General features: G+C 37.4%; 1 protein-coding gene across 2 annotated transcripts in view; it reads right to left on the reverse strand.

Moving 5' to 3' along the window:
- The window catches only part of negr1 (neuronal growth regulator 1), a 171883-nt gene that overhangs the window by 19032 nt on the left and 136952 nt on the right, over positions 1 to 15899 (reverse strand). Inside the window, exon 7 of one of the 2 annotated variants that reach the window (XM_008408103.2) lies at positions 10443 to 10484. The exons of the other annotated variant lie outside the window; for it this stretch is intronic. Coding sequence (XP_008406325.1) covers positions 10443 to 10484 — 42 coding nt within the window. The remainder of the gene's footprint in view (positions 1 to 10442; positions 10485 to 15899) is intronic. 2 annotated transcript variants of the gene reach the window in all.

A 15899-nucleotide genomic window follows, 5' to 3' on the forward strand; every position in this document is an offset into this window, starting at 1 on the left:
AGCATAACAAAGATGAAGTGAAAGGAACAACAGGGTTATCAGAGTGTGTGTGTGTGAAGACGTCTTTGAGTGGCATTTGTAAAGTGATGAGGAGTCCAGGCTTTTAGGACAACGTGGGGAATTGCACTGACTACTAGGTCCTAGTTCAGATATCGCCCAGATAATAGTCTGCCAGAGGAAAACAACGCTGTTCAATAGTTTACCCTGAAAGTGCAGAAGACCAAGACTGAAGACATAACAGTAGATGTTAAAAGAAAAAAATCGGAGGTGTTTATTAAAGGCTATTAGACTTTGAGAAATCAATGGAGTAAAATCCTTGCTTTGTCAAAAGGTCATTGGGTTTAGATCCATGTAATTGATAAGAGAATGTTATCGAAGGTGAAACAAGCGCAGAACATAAATAGGATTTACTGAGAATCCCTCCAAATTCAGAAGAACAGGAACGTGTGGAAACTTCTGCTTAAAAACAGTGTCAAACAATGTCAGACAAAGTAGAAACCCAATATTTTTAAAGCGTGTGACTCTCTGCTGTTGTGATTAAAAATAACTTGATTTCATACTTGCCCAGAGCTGGATGAAATGCACTTTAGTTGTAAACATTTCAACAATTTCAGAGGAATAACAAGGGTTTTTATGCTGGCAGTGTGGCAGATGTTTCTTTGAGTGAGCAGTAAAAAGCAACTGTCTCTCTTAGTTCAAGAACCTAAACAAACAACTTTTGTTCAAATTCATAAAAAATGCTTCCAAAGAATACAATAGCAAAATAAAACTCTTTGTACAGATAAAATCAATGAAGTCAGCAAAAGTACTTATAGCTGTTTTACATCATATGAATATGAATTACTTTCATACAGAATAATTTAAAGAAACGTAGTGTTAATGGATGTCCTGATTACATTTTTTTTGTCCCTGAAACTAGTCAGAGTAAAGTAAGAATATATGTTAGCAGATACAAAGTCTCAAATTGATACTTAAAGCAGACACTTCGACACTACATACTAAAAACACAATGATATTATTAAAAGTGTTATGTATTTGACATTTTTTTTATATGATTATGAAAAGGACTTTGAACTTCCTTGTTGCTGAAATGTGCCACACAAATAAAATAAAGTTATGGATTGAAACATTTTTGGTGCCTTTAGATCTAGATCTTAAATAATAAATTAACATATAGATTTTTTTTATTTGGTTAGTAGCAAACAATCATTTTTAGTTCCTGAAATAAAGATGAATTTATTACGATCTACAACTTTAAAAGTGGACAGATAAGCACTAACAGGAGATCTAACAGGAGATTTGGCTGTACTTTTTTGAAGTGAAATATTAAATATTAAAAGCAGAGGCAATGGATTGATAGATTATGCAAGAACATAACTATTAAAAAACGTCCATGTTAAGAATAATTTAAATACGATTAAATAAGAGAATAAAGACATGTTTCATTCTCATGTTCTTATAAGAGTAAGAATATGATCATCAATGAAAATTCCTCCAATTTGCATTCTATAGCACATATGGAGTTTCTCCTCATCAAATACTCCAGGTAGCTATTTGGATGACAGCAGATTTTTCTCCTGGGCCAGTAATGTTAACATTTACCTTGGCATTTCAGGTACATACTTTGATTAAGTACAGGGCGAGACACGGATCTTATTGCTGTTGAAAAATCTGTATGTTGACTAAAGGTTTTTGTGTGGTCCACCTTTCTTTTTCCACTGCAGATGAATAAGAAACCTTGAAGTTCTGAATTAGCAGTTTGGTGACATCTGGAAGTTCTCTATTTTTTCGCTACAGAATGTTGCACGGCACACTTTGTTCTGCACATAGGCATATGTTCGGATATAAAACAACACTGTATTTGTTTGGAACAGCTGCTTATCAAACACAAAGAGCTTACATGGATATTTTTAGTACAAATATGTGTACCATAAACTTTTAGTTATACTGACATTGAAGTTCTTTAATTAAACCAAGTATCTTCCTCAATTTTGTAGTGAGAGATCAAAAGTATGTGTGATTTGTGTAGAACAAAGAAATTAGAAATACTTGTATTAGAATGTAATTTGAGCAGTTTATTGCTGTAATGAGTGAGAGTCAGCTGAGGAACAAGAAGAGTTTAGAACCGTGTCAGATGCTTTGGGTGAGAATCAAGACTATGCACAACTCCAGCAGACATCATGAAAAATACAAACTGCTGCAAGTCCTTATTCCTGAAGAGTTTAATCCAAGAATCACAGTGAAGACCTGCTTGACTACCAACAGAGCGCAAAACAGCCCATTATCCACATTTTCAAAGACAAGTACCTGTCCAAAGCTCTTTCTCCGTTACTGCTGAAATTGCTCACTTTTTTACCTTAAAATTACACTCATTTAACTCCTCAAAGGAGTGCTCTTAGTAGTAGTAAGAGAGAGGACAGACCCAAAGCCCTGCACAGTGTGAACTCACTACGATCTCCAAATTGGCCGAAAAGCCATCTTTTCTGATTTACTGTGGCCTCCACTGTAAGTTTGTGGCTTTCTTCAATCATCCCCCTTAATGCACTAACCATTAGAGTCTGTCCAGAAACAGAATATACCCTGGTGTCTCAATTATAGGCCAAGACTGAATCTCTACGGCAGCTGTAGAAGGAAATGACTATCCATTTTCTGCTTCAGCTCTCACACGCTGGCCGCGCAGTCCTGCCTGTTGTTCAGAGCACCAAAAACTCATCTTTCCAACTGAATTGTCTTATTAATAACCCTGACTGCAGTGAAGGTGCCAATTAAAGTTAGCCTAAGATTTACATTTATTTTCCAAAGCTCTGTAGTGCCGTTTCTCTTTGCGGCCTTGTATTATTTATTTGAAAACTTTCAGAACTGGAGGAAAAAAATAAAATAAAAAAATCAGGCTTTTGAAATCAAAGTTGTAAATGCAACATCAAATAATAGTGACAGATGTAATAGATTTCAAGAAATTACGGTTCACTATGTGCTTTCATCTTCTGGTTGGATCTGGTGCTTTGCAAACTCTGAAAAGTTATACCAAGAAAAATAAAATATAAAAAAGTGACCGACAGGGATAAAAGGACTGCCTGCAATGAGAATTCAAATGGGTTGTGGGAATAAACACATGAAAGAACAACATTTTTTGGCACAATTTAACAACTCCAGCAGGAGTCGGTTTTAATATCCACTGTGATTCTGTAATAAATACTGAGAAATATCCATGAAAGACAAGATGACAGAAAACAGCTGTTAAACAATTTCCGTATTCTTCTGAAGACACTTATGGATTCTGCGTTTAATGCTGCGTTTCCTCTCTGTGCATGAGGGATGCAATGTGACCACTTCTGCATTTAATGGCTGGCACCGCCGACGAGATGTGAAGTGGGAGAGGTGATCAGACGTAGAAAGGAGAGACTGTATGAGGGAGCAACAGACAAAGCTGGCAAAAGACAGGTAGAAGCAGAGCGGCTCTGACAGAGATGTGAGGTAAGTAAAATATGCTGACGGAGAGAGAGCACGCCACGACCATTTATACAAGAGGCTGACAAACTGGTGAATGGCAGCCCTGAAAATGAGTGTGTGCAGAGAGCAGAAATGAACAGGGAAGGTTAAGTCCCATAAAATAAGGATAACAATCTGTTTATGTAGTTAACATTAGAGGGACAGGAGGAAAGCAGGCCTCTGTGGATGACTAGGACGTATTCTGAATGCTTTATGAGAGTCTGGAAAATATTAGGAAAAAATTGATTAATGCTCAAGTACACCTTCACTGAGTGGATTAATTTTAATATCCCAGTGTGTTCGACTGCAGTCTTTTAAAGTGTGAACAACTTTGTTGGACGGAGCAATAAATATGAGTTTGACATGTTTGATGTAACTGGAGTTACGGCAAAAATAAGACAAGAGATGAAAGAGACATCACTTTGCTTTATAGCATCCTATAAGCAGAATGAAATACAAAGTCTATTTTAGTGTGGCTATTTCCCACATTAGGTAAATGTGTGAGATAGTGAACTGTAATAAAATGCTAGAGCATCAACGGGAAAGCAGACTCTTGCTTGTAATGACTATATTACACAAACAACTGCACACTGATCTAACCCGATTAATACTCATTAGAAAGAAAACAGAGGATCATATGGCAATCTTATTCTAAGATTACAGTAATTAAGGAAAACACATTTACACAGTATGGTAAAGCAAATGTTTTCAAAAGGAAAACTGTTGATCAATTAAATGAACTCTGGCAAGCTTTGATATTTCTGAGAATCATGCTATAAAGCTGCTCCGAGCAGTAAAATTAGCCTCACTAAGAGCCGGATGTATTTGCCTTTATGTGCATTATGCATATTTTACATGCAGGCACTGGAGGCTTTTGTGTTTCTGTTTACTTTTCATTAGAAATAGAATTCTCATTTGAGTGAAGGAGGAGATGCAGGTCTTACTTCAAGCATGCTTATGAGTCTTTCCATCCTATCATTTAAAGAAGATTTGTCTTTTTTTGTTGTTGTTTTTTTGATTGGAGAAGGCTGCAGGCTTCTAGGTCCACAGGACAAAATCTATTGTCTATTTACATCGTCCAGGGATCAAGGGGTCAAGTATGATAGATGACATACCATCTGCTTATCAGACTCTTCCAGAGGTGATGGTGGAGTTAGCGCTCAGTAAAAATGAAGGTCAGCATATCAAGTCAAAACAAACCGTGCAGGCCAGGAGCTGAGGTGGCGGTGCTCCGAGGGTGTGGAAGTTGTTTGCACGGTTCTTGATCTTGCTACCATATAACTGATAAGACTGGGAGAAAATGCACTGCCAAAACGGATTATCTGTGGGTAGCTCAGCGTGTCTGGCGACAAGCATGCCGGGTGAAGTAGATGCTGGCTTGTTTGCCTTAGAATCTCCTCGAGAAGTTTAGCACACTGGTTTCAACAAGTCCAGTCCTCTTGGACGTACAGCACAAGCCCACTCATCGGAGACCTGAGTAAAGGCTTGTTGAATCATGACACTCCATCGTATTCAATAATTCATAAGTGAAATGTTTTTATACACACATTATCCAGGAGTGACTCACAAACCCCAGCAGTTAGCAGTCGCTTTCGCTATTACACATAATTGACACTTGACATGCCTTAACAGCACTTTTGGCTTGTGTGTCTGACTGCAGACATATAAATGAACAATATGTATTTGTATTGCTAAAACCAAAACCTTTCTGAGCTGTCTGTTAAAAAGCAATCGCTCCAGTTCAGAGGTCCTGTGTGGATTAGCTACCAGTAAGAGAGTTATACACAACATCTACACTGTCTACTTCAGCATCCTTAACGCTTTTGGATCTTTTGTCTGATCAATAATTCTAACATTGTTGATTTATATGGTTGACCACTCTATTGGACCAGAGTGAGAGACCTTTTAAATGCTCAGGAAACCATCACGGGTATTTTAAGTTAGTTACCCGATTAAAGAATAATGGAAAACTTTGCAGCAAAGGACATATAATTACTGATGTGGTATAATCATGTACAACTACAACAAAATGTGCCTTAAGAAAGTTTTTATCAGATAAAAGTATGGAACAAGAACAAATGATTAGAAGCACAAATACCTGACAAATTGCCCATTTTAGGTCATAAATAAACATTTAATTGTACAAGCTTTGCATGGTTGCAAGGATAATTTGATTAACACATCATCCCGAGCCTGGAGCTGAGAGAGAAACTTGAATTTCAGAGGTGTTCAGAAGAATACTTTATTATCTCTTTGATGTTATGCCCTGGACATTGAAATGAAATATGATGCATGACCTTCTTTCAGTCTAAAGCAATAAGAGCAAGGTCTAATAACACTGGTAACCTACAGGCTTTTTCAGATGCTTTACAAAGATGGAAAGCAATGTGTGTCTGCAGTTTGTATTTTATCTCAATCTGTGGGCTTTGCTCAATCATTTGCATTTTTTATGAGTTTCTCTCAAACATATACAGACATCGGCTTTCTGCTCATTGATCTTTTTCCTCTCATCTCCTTAGGCTCCATGCTGGGTCAAAGGAGGGGCAAGTAAATGCTTATAAATAATGCGAGACACGTCAACCTTTTAAGATGCAGACCATCTTCAACCTTTCAGTGATTACTTCTATCAAAATGTACAAATGACGTTTTCTTTTTCTTTTGAAGCAAAAGAACAAATAGTAATTCGAGTCAAGTTGGACAAGGATGCTCTTTCTTTCCCTAGACTCTCAGTGTGTAAATTTAAATCATGATGGAGGCTAAAAGGACCAAGGAACACTGAAGAGTTAGATAATGTTAAATGCTTATGTCATTCAACTTGCCAGCAGAGTTGGGCCTTGAAAAACAATAGTTGTGACTCAGCACAGTTATGAGAAGACTACTTTTACCAGCTGCAAGTAATCCGTGTAAATAAACAGAGGTAGCAGTCTGTAAGAGTGTATGCTATAATCACAGATCTACATTTCATTTGGCTGACAGGGTGGCGTCAGGCCAGCTGCTTTAGAGTGTTTCAGCTGTGTTTTACATTTTGGGAAATGTACATAAATCCATTTGTTAAAGTTAAGAAAAGCATATGACCTTCTATTCCATTAAAATAAAGAACTGTGCATTGGCAGCAGTGTGCAATCACTTCAAGGCATGAAAGATTTCAGAGATTCTGTAGAAAAATAGATGGTTTGTCTTTCTGTCTATGGTTATCTGACAGGTGTGAACATGCATGATATTTATAAGGTAAGAAATGAGGAGAAGTCAAGAAAGGAAAGAAGATTATTTTTAATGTCTATACTTGTGTCACAACCTGGCTCAGGAATTGTGACAAAAAGGAGGGAAAGGGACACAAGGACATAATGTATAAATATTTCTTTTAGAAAACAACAAAAATAAACAACTTAATTTAGAAGACGAGAAAAAAAAGCTTTGTCAATAAAGAAGTTAAATTAAAAGCAACTCGGACTAAATCCAACCAAAAACCTAGGAGGCCAAGAGAGGGCCTGTAAAAAGCAACTGGTGTGCTTCACTTTGCAGAACACATTATGAGGAAAGCAACAGCTCAAGATATGAGCCAAGATGTTTTAGCTTGGTAGCAAATGTGTTTTCCAAATGGACAATGACCTCATGCATACCAATGAAGAAGTGGTGTAAGGACAACAAAGGCAATGTTTTAAAGTAGATACTGCAAAGCTCTGATGTTAATTCATAGAAAATGTATGGGAAGAGCTGAGTTGTGTAAAGGATGCATAATACGTTTGATCAAAGTAACAGAGTTACAAATAAAGTACATAAACAACTGGCTTTAAAATAAGTTACGTTTTCAAAAACGCATAAATCTTGCCTATTATTTTGGCATATAGTAAATAGAAAACAATATTTGGTCTGATTTAATGTCAGAAAAAAGATTGTCTCTATATAGCGGAGGTAAACTTCCATTTTCATCTGTATAAGCAGGAGATAGTTTGCTTAGTTCTGCTTAGAAATAAAGAAGACAGTCCTGTAGCATCTAAAAATGACAAATCCTGACTACTAGCACCACATTTTGTCACTTTTACACTTAAGCCTGTCATGGCTTAAACAAATGATATAGCATGCCACTCGATGGGCTTTTCTGTGGCTGCTCAGTATCATCCCAATAATAGGACAGGCTAAGGATGTTTGGTGTATCATAAAAGCAAAACAACAACATCCCATGCACACCCATACAATCCTTTCAGCAAGAATCGCAGACTGGTTTGCTTTTGTTTTTTGTCTGAACACAAAAGAGCCAGTATCACCCACAGTCATTTCTTGTCTTCTTTTGTTTCTGACAGTCAACTCACAGCAGCTCCAAACATCATGTTGCAAAAGATAGCAATGTTAGGATTGATTAGAAGGGAGACAAGAAAACTCATGCTGATGTTTCACGCTGTAGCCAAAAAAAAAAAAAAGTAAAATTAAAAAACATCTTTGTCGTCGTTTCATATAAAGAAAACTCATTCTCTATGTAATCTTTAGTGTGACTACCACTACGCTTAATGAGGCGACACAACAGTGGTATTGATAAACTCTTAATGGCAACAATGAACATTTTCTGAAACTACTCTTTATGACTCAGGGTTATCACATGCAGAGCAGTGAATCTGAATGTGGAGCTGAGAAGAAGAGAGCAATAAGTGTGACAGCTCTGGCTGAGTGGGAGTCAGAGGAGGTGAGGGGGCACAGCTGGCTTTGGCTATGGGCTTGTTGACTGTTGAGGTGTCTGATGGCAGTGGGCACAAATAAATGGCCGCACTGCTCTGTCTTGCTCTTTGGTGGGATAAATTGGGGGCTGAATGTGATGTCCATCTGCCACAGTTCATCATAGAGTGAGGAGGAGGAATTATTTAGAACGCTGATCATCTTCTTCCTCTCTGTTCTCTGATTTTGATTTGACTGCAGTGCCAGATCCAAGAGTCTTGTGTCCTCTCCTGACGAGGGGACTGTCTACTGACCATTGACTTTTGTTGACCATTCTCGTCAAAGTTGATAACAGATGCCTGGACTCCAGTCTTCTTGCTCCATGGGTGATAGGGATTGTATATTCAATCTTATAGACATAAGCCATAAATTGTTGTGAAAGGCGAAGGGTGGAATTTTACATCTTTAAGCAGTGGTAAGATCAATACTGTAGCTCACTGTAGTAAGTTCCATGCTTTTGTAACAAACATCACAATTTGTTCTAATTGTTTTGAATTGACAGAACATTTTGAGTAAATGCCACTTAACTGTGACATATTTATGTGTCTATAAACAAACTGCATTTAATGGTGACTGATAAGTAGATAAACTGTGGCACAAATGTGTATGGAGTACTACGTTTGTTGGTGTCGTTTGTTTCGATATCAAGGAAATTGATGACTTATGAAAAAGCCAAATTTTTAAACATTGTTGGCTGATTTAATAGGATTTTTGTTGTTGTTTGTTGTAATAACTAATGTCAAAATCAATATTAAAAAAGCTTAGTGCTAGTCTAACCTTAAAAGACTAGTTATTTATTTGCATAAAATAGGTTTTGTAATGATACACATCATTCTTTCTTAACATCTCTTCCTAGATGTTAAGAAAGAGCGAAAAAGTTATATATGTAGTCTGTCCATAAAACATATCTAAATTATTTAAACAATAAATAGGACACAGTACCAACGATGAGTATTGGGAATCTAAACTAATTCCTATTTTACTTAGAGCACCACCACCATGAAAAAAACAACAACAAAAAACCTTAAAAACTACCTGGAAAAAAAACAGGAACAGTGACCCACTGAGTGAGTTTATCTTAACGACTGAAACCCCTGGTGTTCCTCTGGACCATGAAATTGTCATTTGTCCTGCAAGGGCTTATCAAATGAAAGTTAAGGGCCATGCAGGGCCGCTTTTTTGCTGGTGAGATTATTTGGGCTTGTGCTTGTGATCTCACTAAATCTCCATAGATAATTACATTCAAAATTTGTGCCGATCCACTAAAGTGATTGCAAAGTGACAATAAAACGACAAATAAATAAAACACTTAACGAATTAATCATGCAATAGGAATTATTGCATGTGGTTATGTGGAAACTATTGAATCCTGGTTTAATTTTAATGTGTCTTCGCCACAGAGAGCCTCTCGGTGTGTCTGTGTTTTTGACACGTGGAAAGTATTAAGCAAAAATAATGTAACCGGCAAAAGAGATTACATTCTGAGACTTGCTTAAAACCATTACAAAGGGAGAAAAGACGACCAGGCAGAGGGGATTACTCTTGGCTGGAATGTGGAAGCAGCGGAATAGAGCAAGGAGGGAAAACAAGGGTGACATTGAAAGTGTAGCAACGACAACAGCACAAGCAGAATATCAGGTGAAAGACAGTGGCAAAGCGCCAACTGATTGTTCTAGAAACAAGGAAAGAGCAGAAAGAAAAGCTATAGAGAGAAGTAAAAGAAATGTGAGAGGAAGAGTATTGGACAGGAAGGGAGTGATAAAGGAACAAGGACGTCAAGAGATTCAATCTTACAACCAAGGCCCTTTACCGCCGACAGTGTCCTGCCTGTGACGTGTACTGCAGGGAGTGGTGGTAAAAAGCCAGAAAGAGAAGAAGACGAAGGCATTAGCATTATGAGAAGCAGCAAAGACCCAAAACGAATATGGAACAGCCACTTGATGATGTTTACTGCTCGCTCCACAAAAGGGTGGTGGTGATGGGCGCTGTAATGAAAGGTAGGGGGCGTAAAGCTGCAATGACGCAGGCTGCTGGAAGTAAATGTGGCCAGATTAAGAGCTAAACAAAAATTAGCAAAAAATGCAAATAAAATCAACAGATGACATAAATAAAGCTGTACACCCAGCAGGCATTCCAGCCAGCCAGTTGAAATTAACCAAGATGGAGGGGAGGAATCTGACTAGGGTTAGTATGAGGCAGCGGACCTCTTTACTAATCTGGTGTACAGTATAGTGACATATACTGACCTGGGCTTGAGACAGCACTAGTGGTGGTGGGCTCAATAATTGCTACAGGGGAGGAGAGGAGGGGAAGAGGGAGGGGAAGGGAAAGAGGACATTCATGTATTATTAACAGAATGGAGACGTAAAACAAAAAAGAAAAATGCATGCAAGGACAAAAAGGACAGGGAATGGAGACAAACCCTCCCCATGCAATAAGGACTAAAGTCTCTGTAGCAAGATGCAGCTTTTACATGCTCATAAACAACATGTTCCACTGCACCAATGCTCTGAGATTTGCATGAATTAAAAATAAATAATAATAAAAAAGAAATAGATGAACCCTGGAGCTGTTGCTGCTTCAAAACTCCAAGGAGATTTCTTGGCGATGTGAAATCTTACTTCTGGTTTGCTAAACAAGGACTTATTCTTCGCTTTGATGGTTAAACACACCAACCTCTGGAACCACCCTATAATTTCAATAGCACTTCTTGGGGAGTTCTTAAATCACATCTTTCTCTGTCATAGATTCAGCCACCGGTTTCGATTTTGTCATCCTTTTTAGGATGTATGAAGTGACTAGAGAATGAGCAGAAAATGGGGAACTTGAAGTCTGTGTTTGATCCCGCAGAGGAAGGAAGTCAGGAGGCTCAAACTGATTAACTTATGAACTCATTTCAGGCTGAGCCACTGGTGGCATTTGAGTGATGGAATAGTGTGAGACCATGAAATGTTCAACCCAGTGCGTCAAAACCAAGCCTGCGAGGGCCCTTTCCTCCCTAAGTCAATGGGTAAAATGTCACAAAAGTAGGTCTTATACTTGATCATGCCAACAGTTACATATATCCATGTAGACTGTAGCTTATTTAAACAGAAATATAGAATTACCAACTACTTTATTAAATACATCTGTCATATTGCATGGAAGCAAACAAGTCAGTCATTGTAGTAACCCATCATCAATATGTGATGAAGATGACTTGCTGATGCTCAAATCGACCATCACAACAGAGAGGAAAGGAGATTAAAGGGACTTTTTTAATGGCATGATTGTTGGTGAAAGCTCTGAAAATGAGAAAATATCAGGTGAGGAGAAGATGCGTGGATGAAAATGCCTCATTGATGTCATCACAAAATTATTGCATAGTCTCAGGACAAGACGTATAACCATTCACTGCAGCCAAGAAAGGCATAATATCATCTCTGAACACAGAACACCTGAATCAAATGGGCTATAGGAGAAGAAGACAATACGATGTATGAGTCCTGTCAGCTAAGAAGAGGAAACTGATGCTACATTTCACACAACCTCATGAAAATCAGGCAATGACAGATGTCTCCTGGTCTGACGATTCTTTGTTTTAGTTATGATGGACAGACTTCGCCGAAAACAGCATGAGAGCATGACTCCATGCTGCTTTGTATAAATGTCTCAGTCTGGTAGTTATGATGCAATGTCATGGAAGACGTTGTCTGAAAACACTTGGGGCCCCTTAGCATCTGTTACGCATCATTTGTCATTTAAAAGCTGCAGCCTACCTGAGTTGTCCACCCATTTTTAACTGTGCTGTATCCATCTTCTTATGACTATGGATCATAGTGTCATCTCATAGCGCTCAAATCACCTCAAACTGGTTTGTTAAACACAACCATCCATGTCACCATGGGCTTATCAATGTTGGTCCAATAAACACCTTTGGAATGTGGTGGAGCAGAGGATTTTCATTTTTGATATGCAGCCAACCAATCCGCAATAACCACTATCATTTCCATATTAACAACATTTCTTATGAGGTGGTTCAACCTCATACTAGCATTCAAGAGAATCTGTGCTAGTATGAGGTATCTCAGTCACAATTATTTGTTAAATTTCAGCTTTGTGACAATTATGTATGGATGTACAAAATATGATTATGTAGACAGGATGCCTTTGTAATTAGTTAAACAAGTAAGCTGTGTTCAGTTGTGCCCAATGAGTCTTGTGAGTCAAATGTAGGTCGCAAAGCAAAGCTGTTCTTCATCGTGATGGACTAACACAAAATGAAGCGATAGCTGGGGCCCTAAGTGTCCTCCCATTTTTGCTCTGGTGTCCAACACATCTAATACTTGCAGCTACATTAATTTAACTTTAAAGTTATGCCAAACCCTTCCAAAAGGCTTCATGGCAGAGGAGGAGCTTGTCTGTCACGAGAGAGACCATGGCAGCAGTGATTATACCGCACACGTTTCCTCTGAAAAGAATACGACTTTAAATTGTTGAAGTGAGCTGCTGTATCTAGGCCAAGCAAGAGAGCAGAGGCACACTTTAACTCGCCATTTTAATCCATTTACATGGGAACTCAATATGGCCATTTCCATTTGCAGTCCAAAAGAGACGGTCAATGGAATTATCAAAATCTGACCATCTGTGTCACTTTCTTGTAGTGCTTTAACAACTGTGTAATGACTGTGTTCCTGTTAAACAAACCACTGTTATGCCAACAACAATAAACTGTTTGCTTTCATTTCATTTCATCATTCTGTCTGAAGGAAAAATTGTGAAGGAATGAGTGCTCATACATGAAATTATATGCCTTTCACCCGTGGTATATTGTGGAAGAAATGGTCGGATTCATCTTTTCTTCCACAAATGTTTTTACTTTAAGCACTCCTGGGGGAGCCGATATGTGAAAGCAGTTTCTTTTCAGTCCTTTTCTTTAAAAAGCCAAGCGGGTACTATCTGATTAATACTTGAGAATGAATTTGCCAGTGAATCATTTCATGAGCTCTCAGACACTCCTCCATTACCGTGGAGCATATCTTTTGACATACAATCTCTCCCTCATATAGCTCCACTCTGACTTTAACTGTTTCACCTATTCAAGAGAGCAACACATCATTTTACATACTGTAGATGTATTTCTTTGTTGTGCACAGCCTGCTCGCTTGAAAGACAAGGCACATTTAAAAAAAAATCTATTATCTTTCAAGCTGTGTAATGTATTTTTGTTAAATACAGATTGAACGATATATGAGATTTATAGGACATAAACCTTAGGAAATTATATTAATGTCAGGGCTAGGAGGGAAGTCCACTTCAAATGTATTAGGGTCTCTAATACATTTATTTTCATCTGCAGAAGGAGTATTGAATGACTAGCAATACTCAGTAGTGGTAAATTGAGTAATGGAACCCTCAAAAGCACCATTGCTTGACAAAATACACACAAAGTTAACTAAGGTTGTTATTCTTCCTACCATGGATGTCTTCGCCATTTGGCAGATAGAGAAACAATATTTAATTCAAAAGAAATGGCTTCTTTGCTCATATACGAAAGTGATGTTCAAATCGTATCTTTAAGGCTAAACGTGCATGAAACCACAAACACACAAATTCATTGCTAACAATTAGCATTGGTGCCATAATAGATTTAAAAAGATCCACAATAAGCTGTAACATTAGGCTCTATTTGAGAAACATTTCAGATGTAAAAACAATAAATAAAAATACTGAAGGCTGTTAGAAGTTTTTTATAAATTTAAATAAAATATTTCCACAGGTTGTTTACACTGCAGTGCATCCTGGGTAATAATGTATGCAAAGTACTATGAAGCCAGCTCCGGTCAGCCAGAACGAGAAATTTTATGTATTTAGAAATGTTCAGGCCCTTAAATTAAATGGGTCGCATAATACTAATGAGAGTACAATATTGCCGTAAATATACCAGATTAAGCAAGATACTAATTTCTATTGACAGAACCATAAAGAGACAACACAGTATACAAAAACAACATTGATACAATGTCATAAATACAAATAAGAAGCACAGTACAAAAATGTGATAATTTGAACTGGAGTGTGTTAATGAAGGCGATGCAGAAATGACGAGGGAAAATGAAAAGGATGACCAAACTGATGAAGAGGAGAAAGTCAGTCGTAAAATTTGGTGTTAATGGAGCTTTTGCCCAGAAATGCCAAGATTCCATTGACCGAAAGGAGAGCATATATTGCAACAATATATACCTTATATTGTAAACAGTAGATCACAAGCAGATCCCGTTTGTCTATTTCGAGAGATGTAGTATCTTGTGTAAAATGGAACATAAGAATGTTGAAGCAGCTGACCTCAATACAGATGTTTTGTATTAAGCATCAATAAAGTACTTAAATACAAGTTTATACTACCAAAGCTCTGACGGAAAGAGTAGATGCTTTTCATATTAACATTTTGTAACTGAGCTGTGGGACAACACCATAGAGTCAAATTGTTACAGAGCCTACTGAAGAATAAAAGTGATGGGGAGAGAATCTAAGATGGAAATTATCATGACATCAAGGTAAAAAGTGTAAAACTAATGTTTTACACAAATGATTAATATACAAGGAAAGTCTCTGTTTGATCCATCTTTATCACAATACCAAGAATGGTGTTTATCGGGTTATAGATCAAAGATGTCTTTAAAATATAAGAGAAACTACTAGGTAAAGAATTGTTGCATATAAAATAGTTAGAAAATTCAGTGTCTCCGGTGGCACTAATTGGCTTTTGCCCATCACTTGAGGCAGAATAAAGCCTCTTATTTGAGATAAACTTTTGCCCTGCTGTCTGAGCTTTTGCACACTGTTAACTTTGGTTTTCTTTGATTTTTTTTCTTTTTAAACTTTGGAGTTTGTTTCTTAAGAATTCTCTAATTTTATAATGATTTTCTTCAAGCTTCAGATAATTTCTTTTAGACATCCGGCAACAGAGAAGCTACATGGCTTCCCTGTTGTTCTAGTTTCTGCTCAGATTTGGATAGTGATTTAAACAAGTTTTTCAGAGTTACTCAAAATGTAACTCTGCCTAAAACCTATTAAGTGGTAATAAAGAAAACACAAAAAAAAAGATCAAATAATTTAATCAATAATACCCACTGGAAATTCACCAAATCACATGACAGTGATTTTTAGTCTGAGGCATTTTATGCATCCAAAAAATGTTTACCAATCAAAATATGTGTATCCAAATTAAAGGTAATGCTTTTGAAGTGACATTTATTCCCATTTCCACTCACCAGATAAGTAATTCTTAAACATCCAACTTATGCCTCAGTGATGATTGAACAGTAGGTTGTAAAGTCTGTATTTTAATGTGAGCCAGCTAATTAGTTATTGGTCCAATGTGATTTTTTAATGCTGGCCAGTGAATGTATAATCTTTTGGGCACACGCAGGAATGAATCGTCCAGGGACAAAGGTCCCTATGGCAGTACATCTTGCCTCATGCCAGACTCAACAAGGGTGGGTGTGGTGTGGGTGCACATAAAGCCCAGTGCCCGCTGGGCTTCTAAATGAACACTCAGCTTCAGTACCAAAGTATCAAACATTTCCTTATTGCCATGAAACAGGGAAATGTTAATGGATTTTCTGATTGCCTAAATATGGAAATGGAAACCCTGAAAATAAAAGGTAAATGTTGCTGTGCAGCATAAGCATAAGAATAGGGACACTACTTCCAAATATTGA

The sequence above is a fragment of the Poecilia reticulata genome, linkage group LG4 (assembly GCF_000633615.1).
Source record: "Poecilia reticulata strain Guanapo linkage group LG4, Guppy_female_1.0+MT, whole genome shotgun sequence".
Taxonomy (NCBI): Eukaryota; Metazoa; Chordata; class Actinopteri; order Cyprinodontiformes; family Poeciliidae; genus Poecilia; species Poecilia reticulata.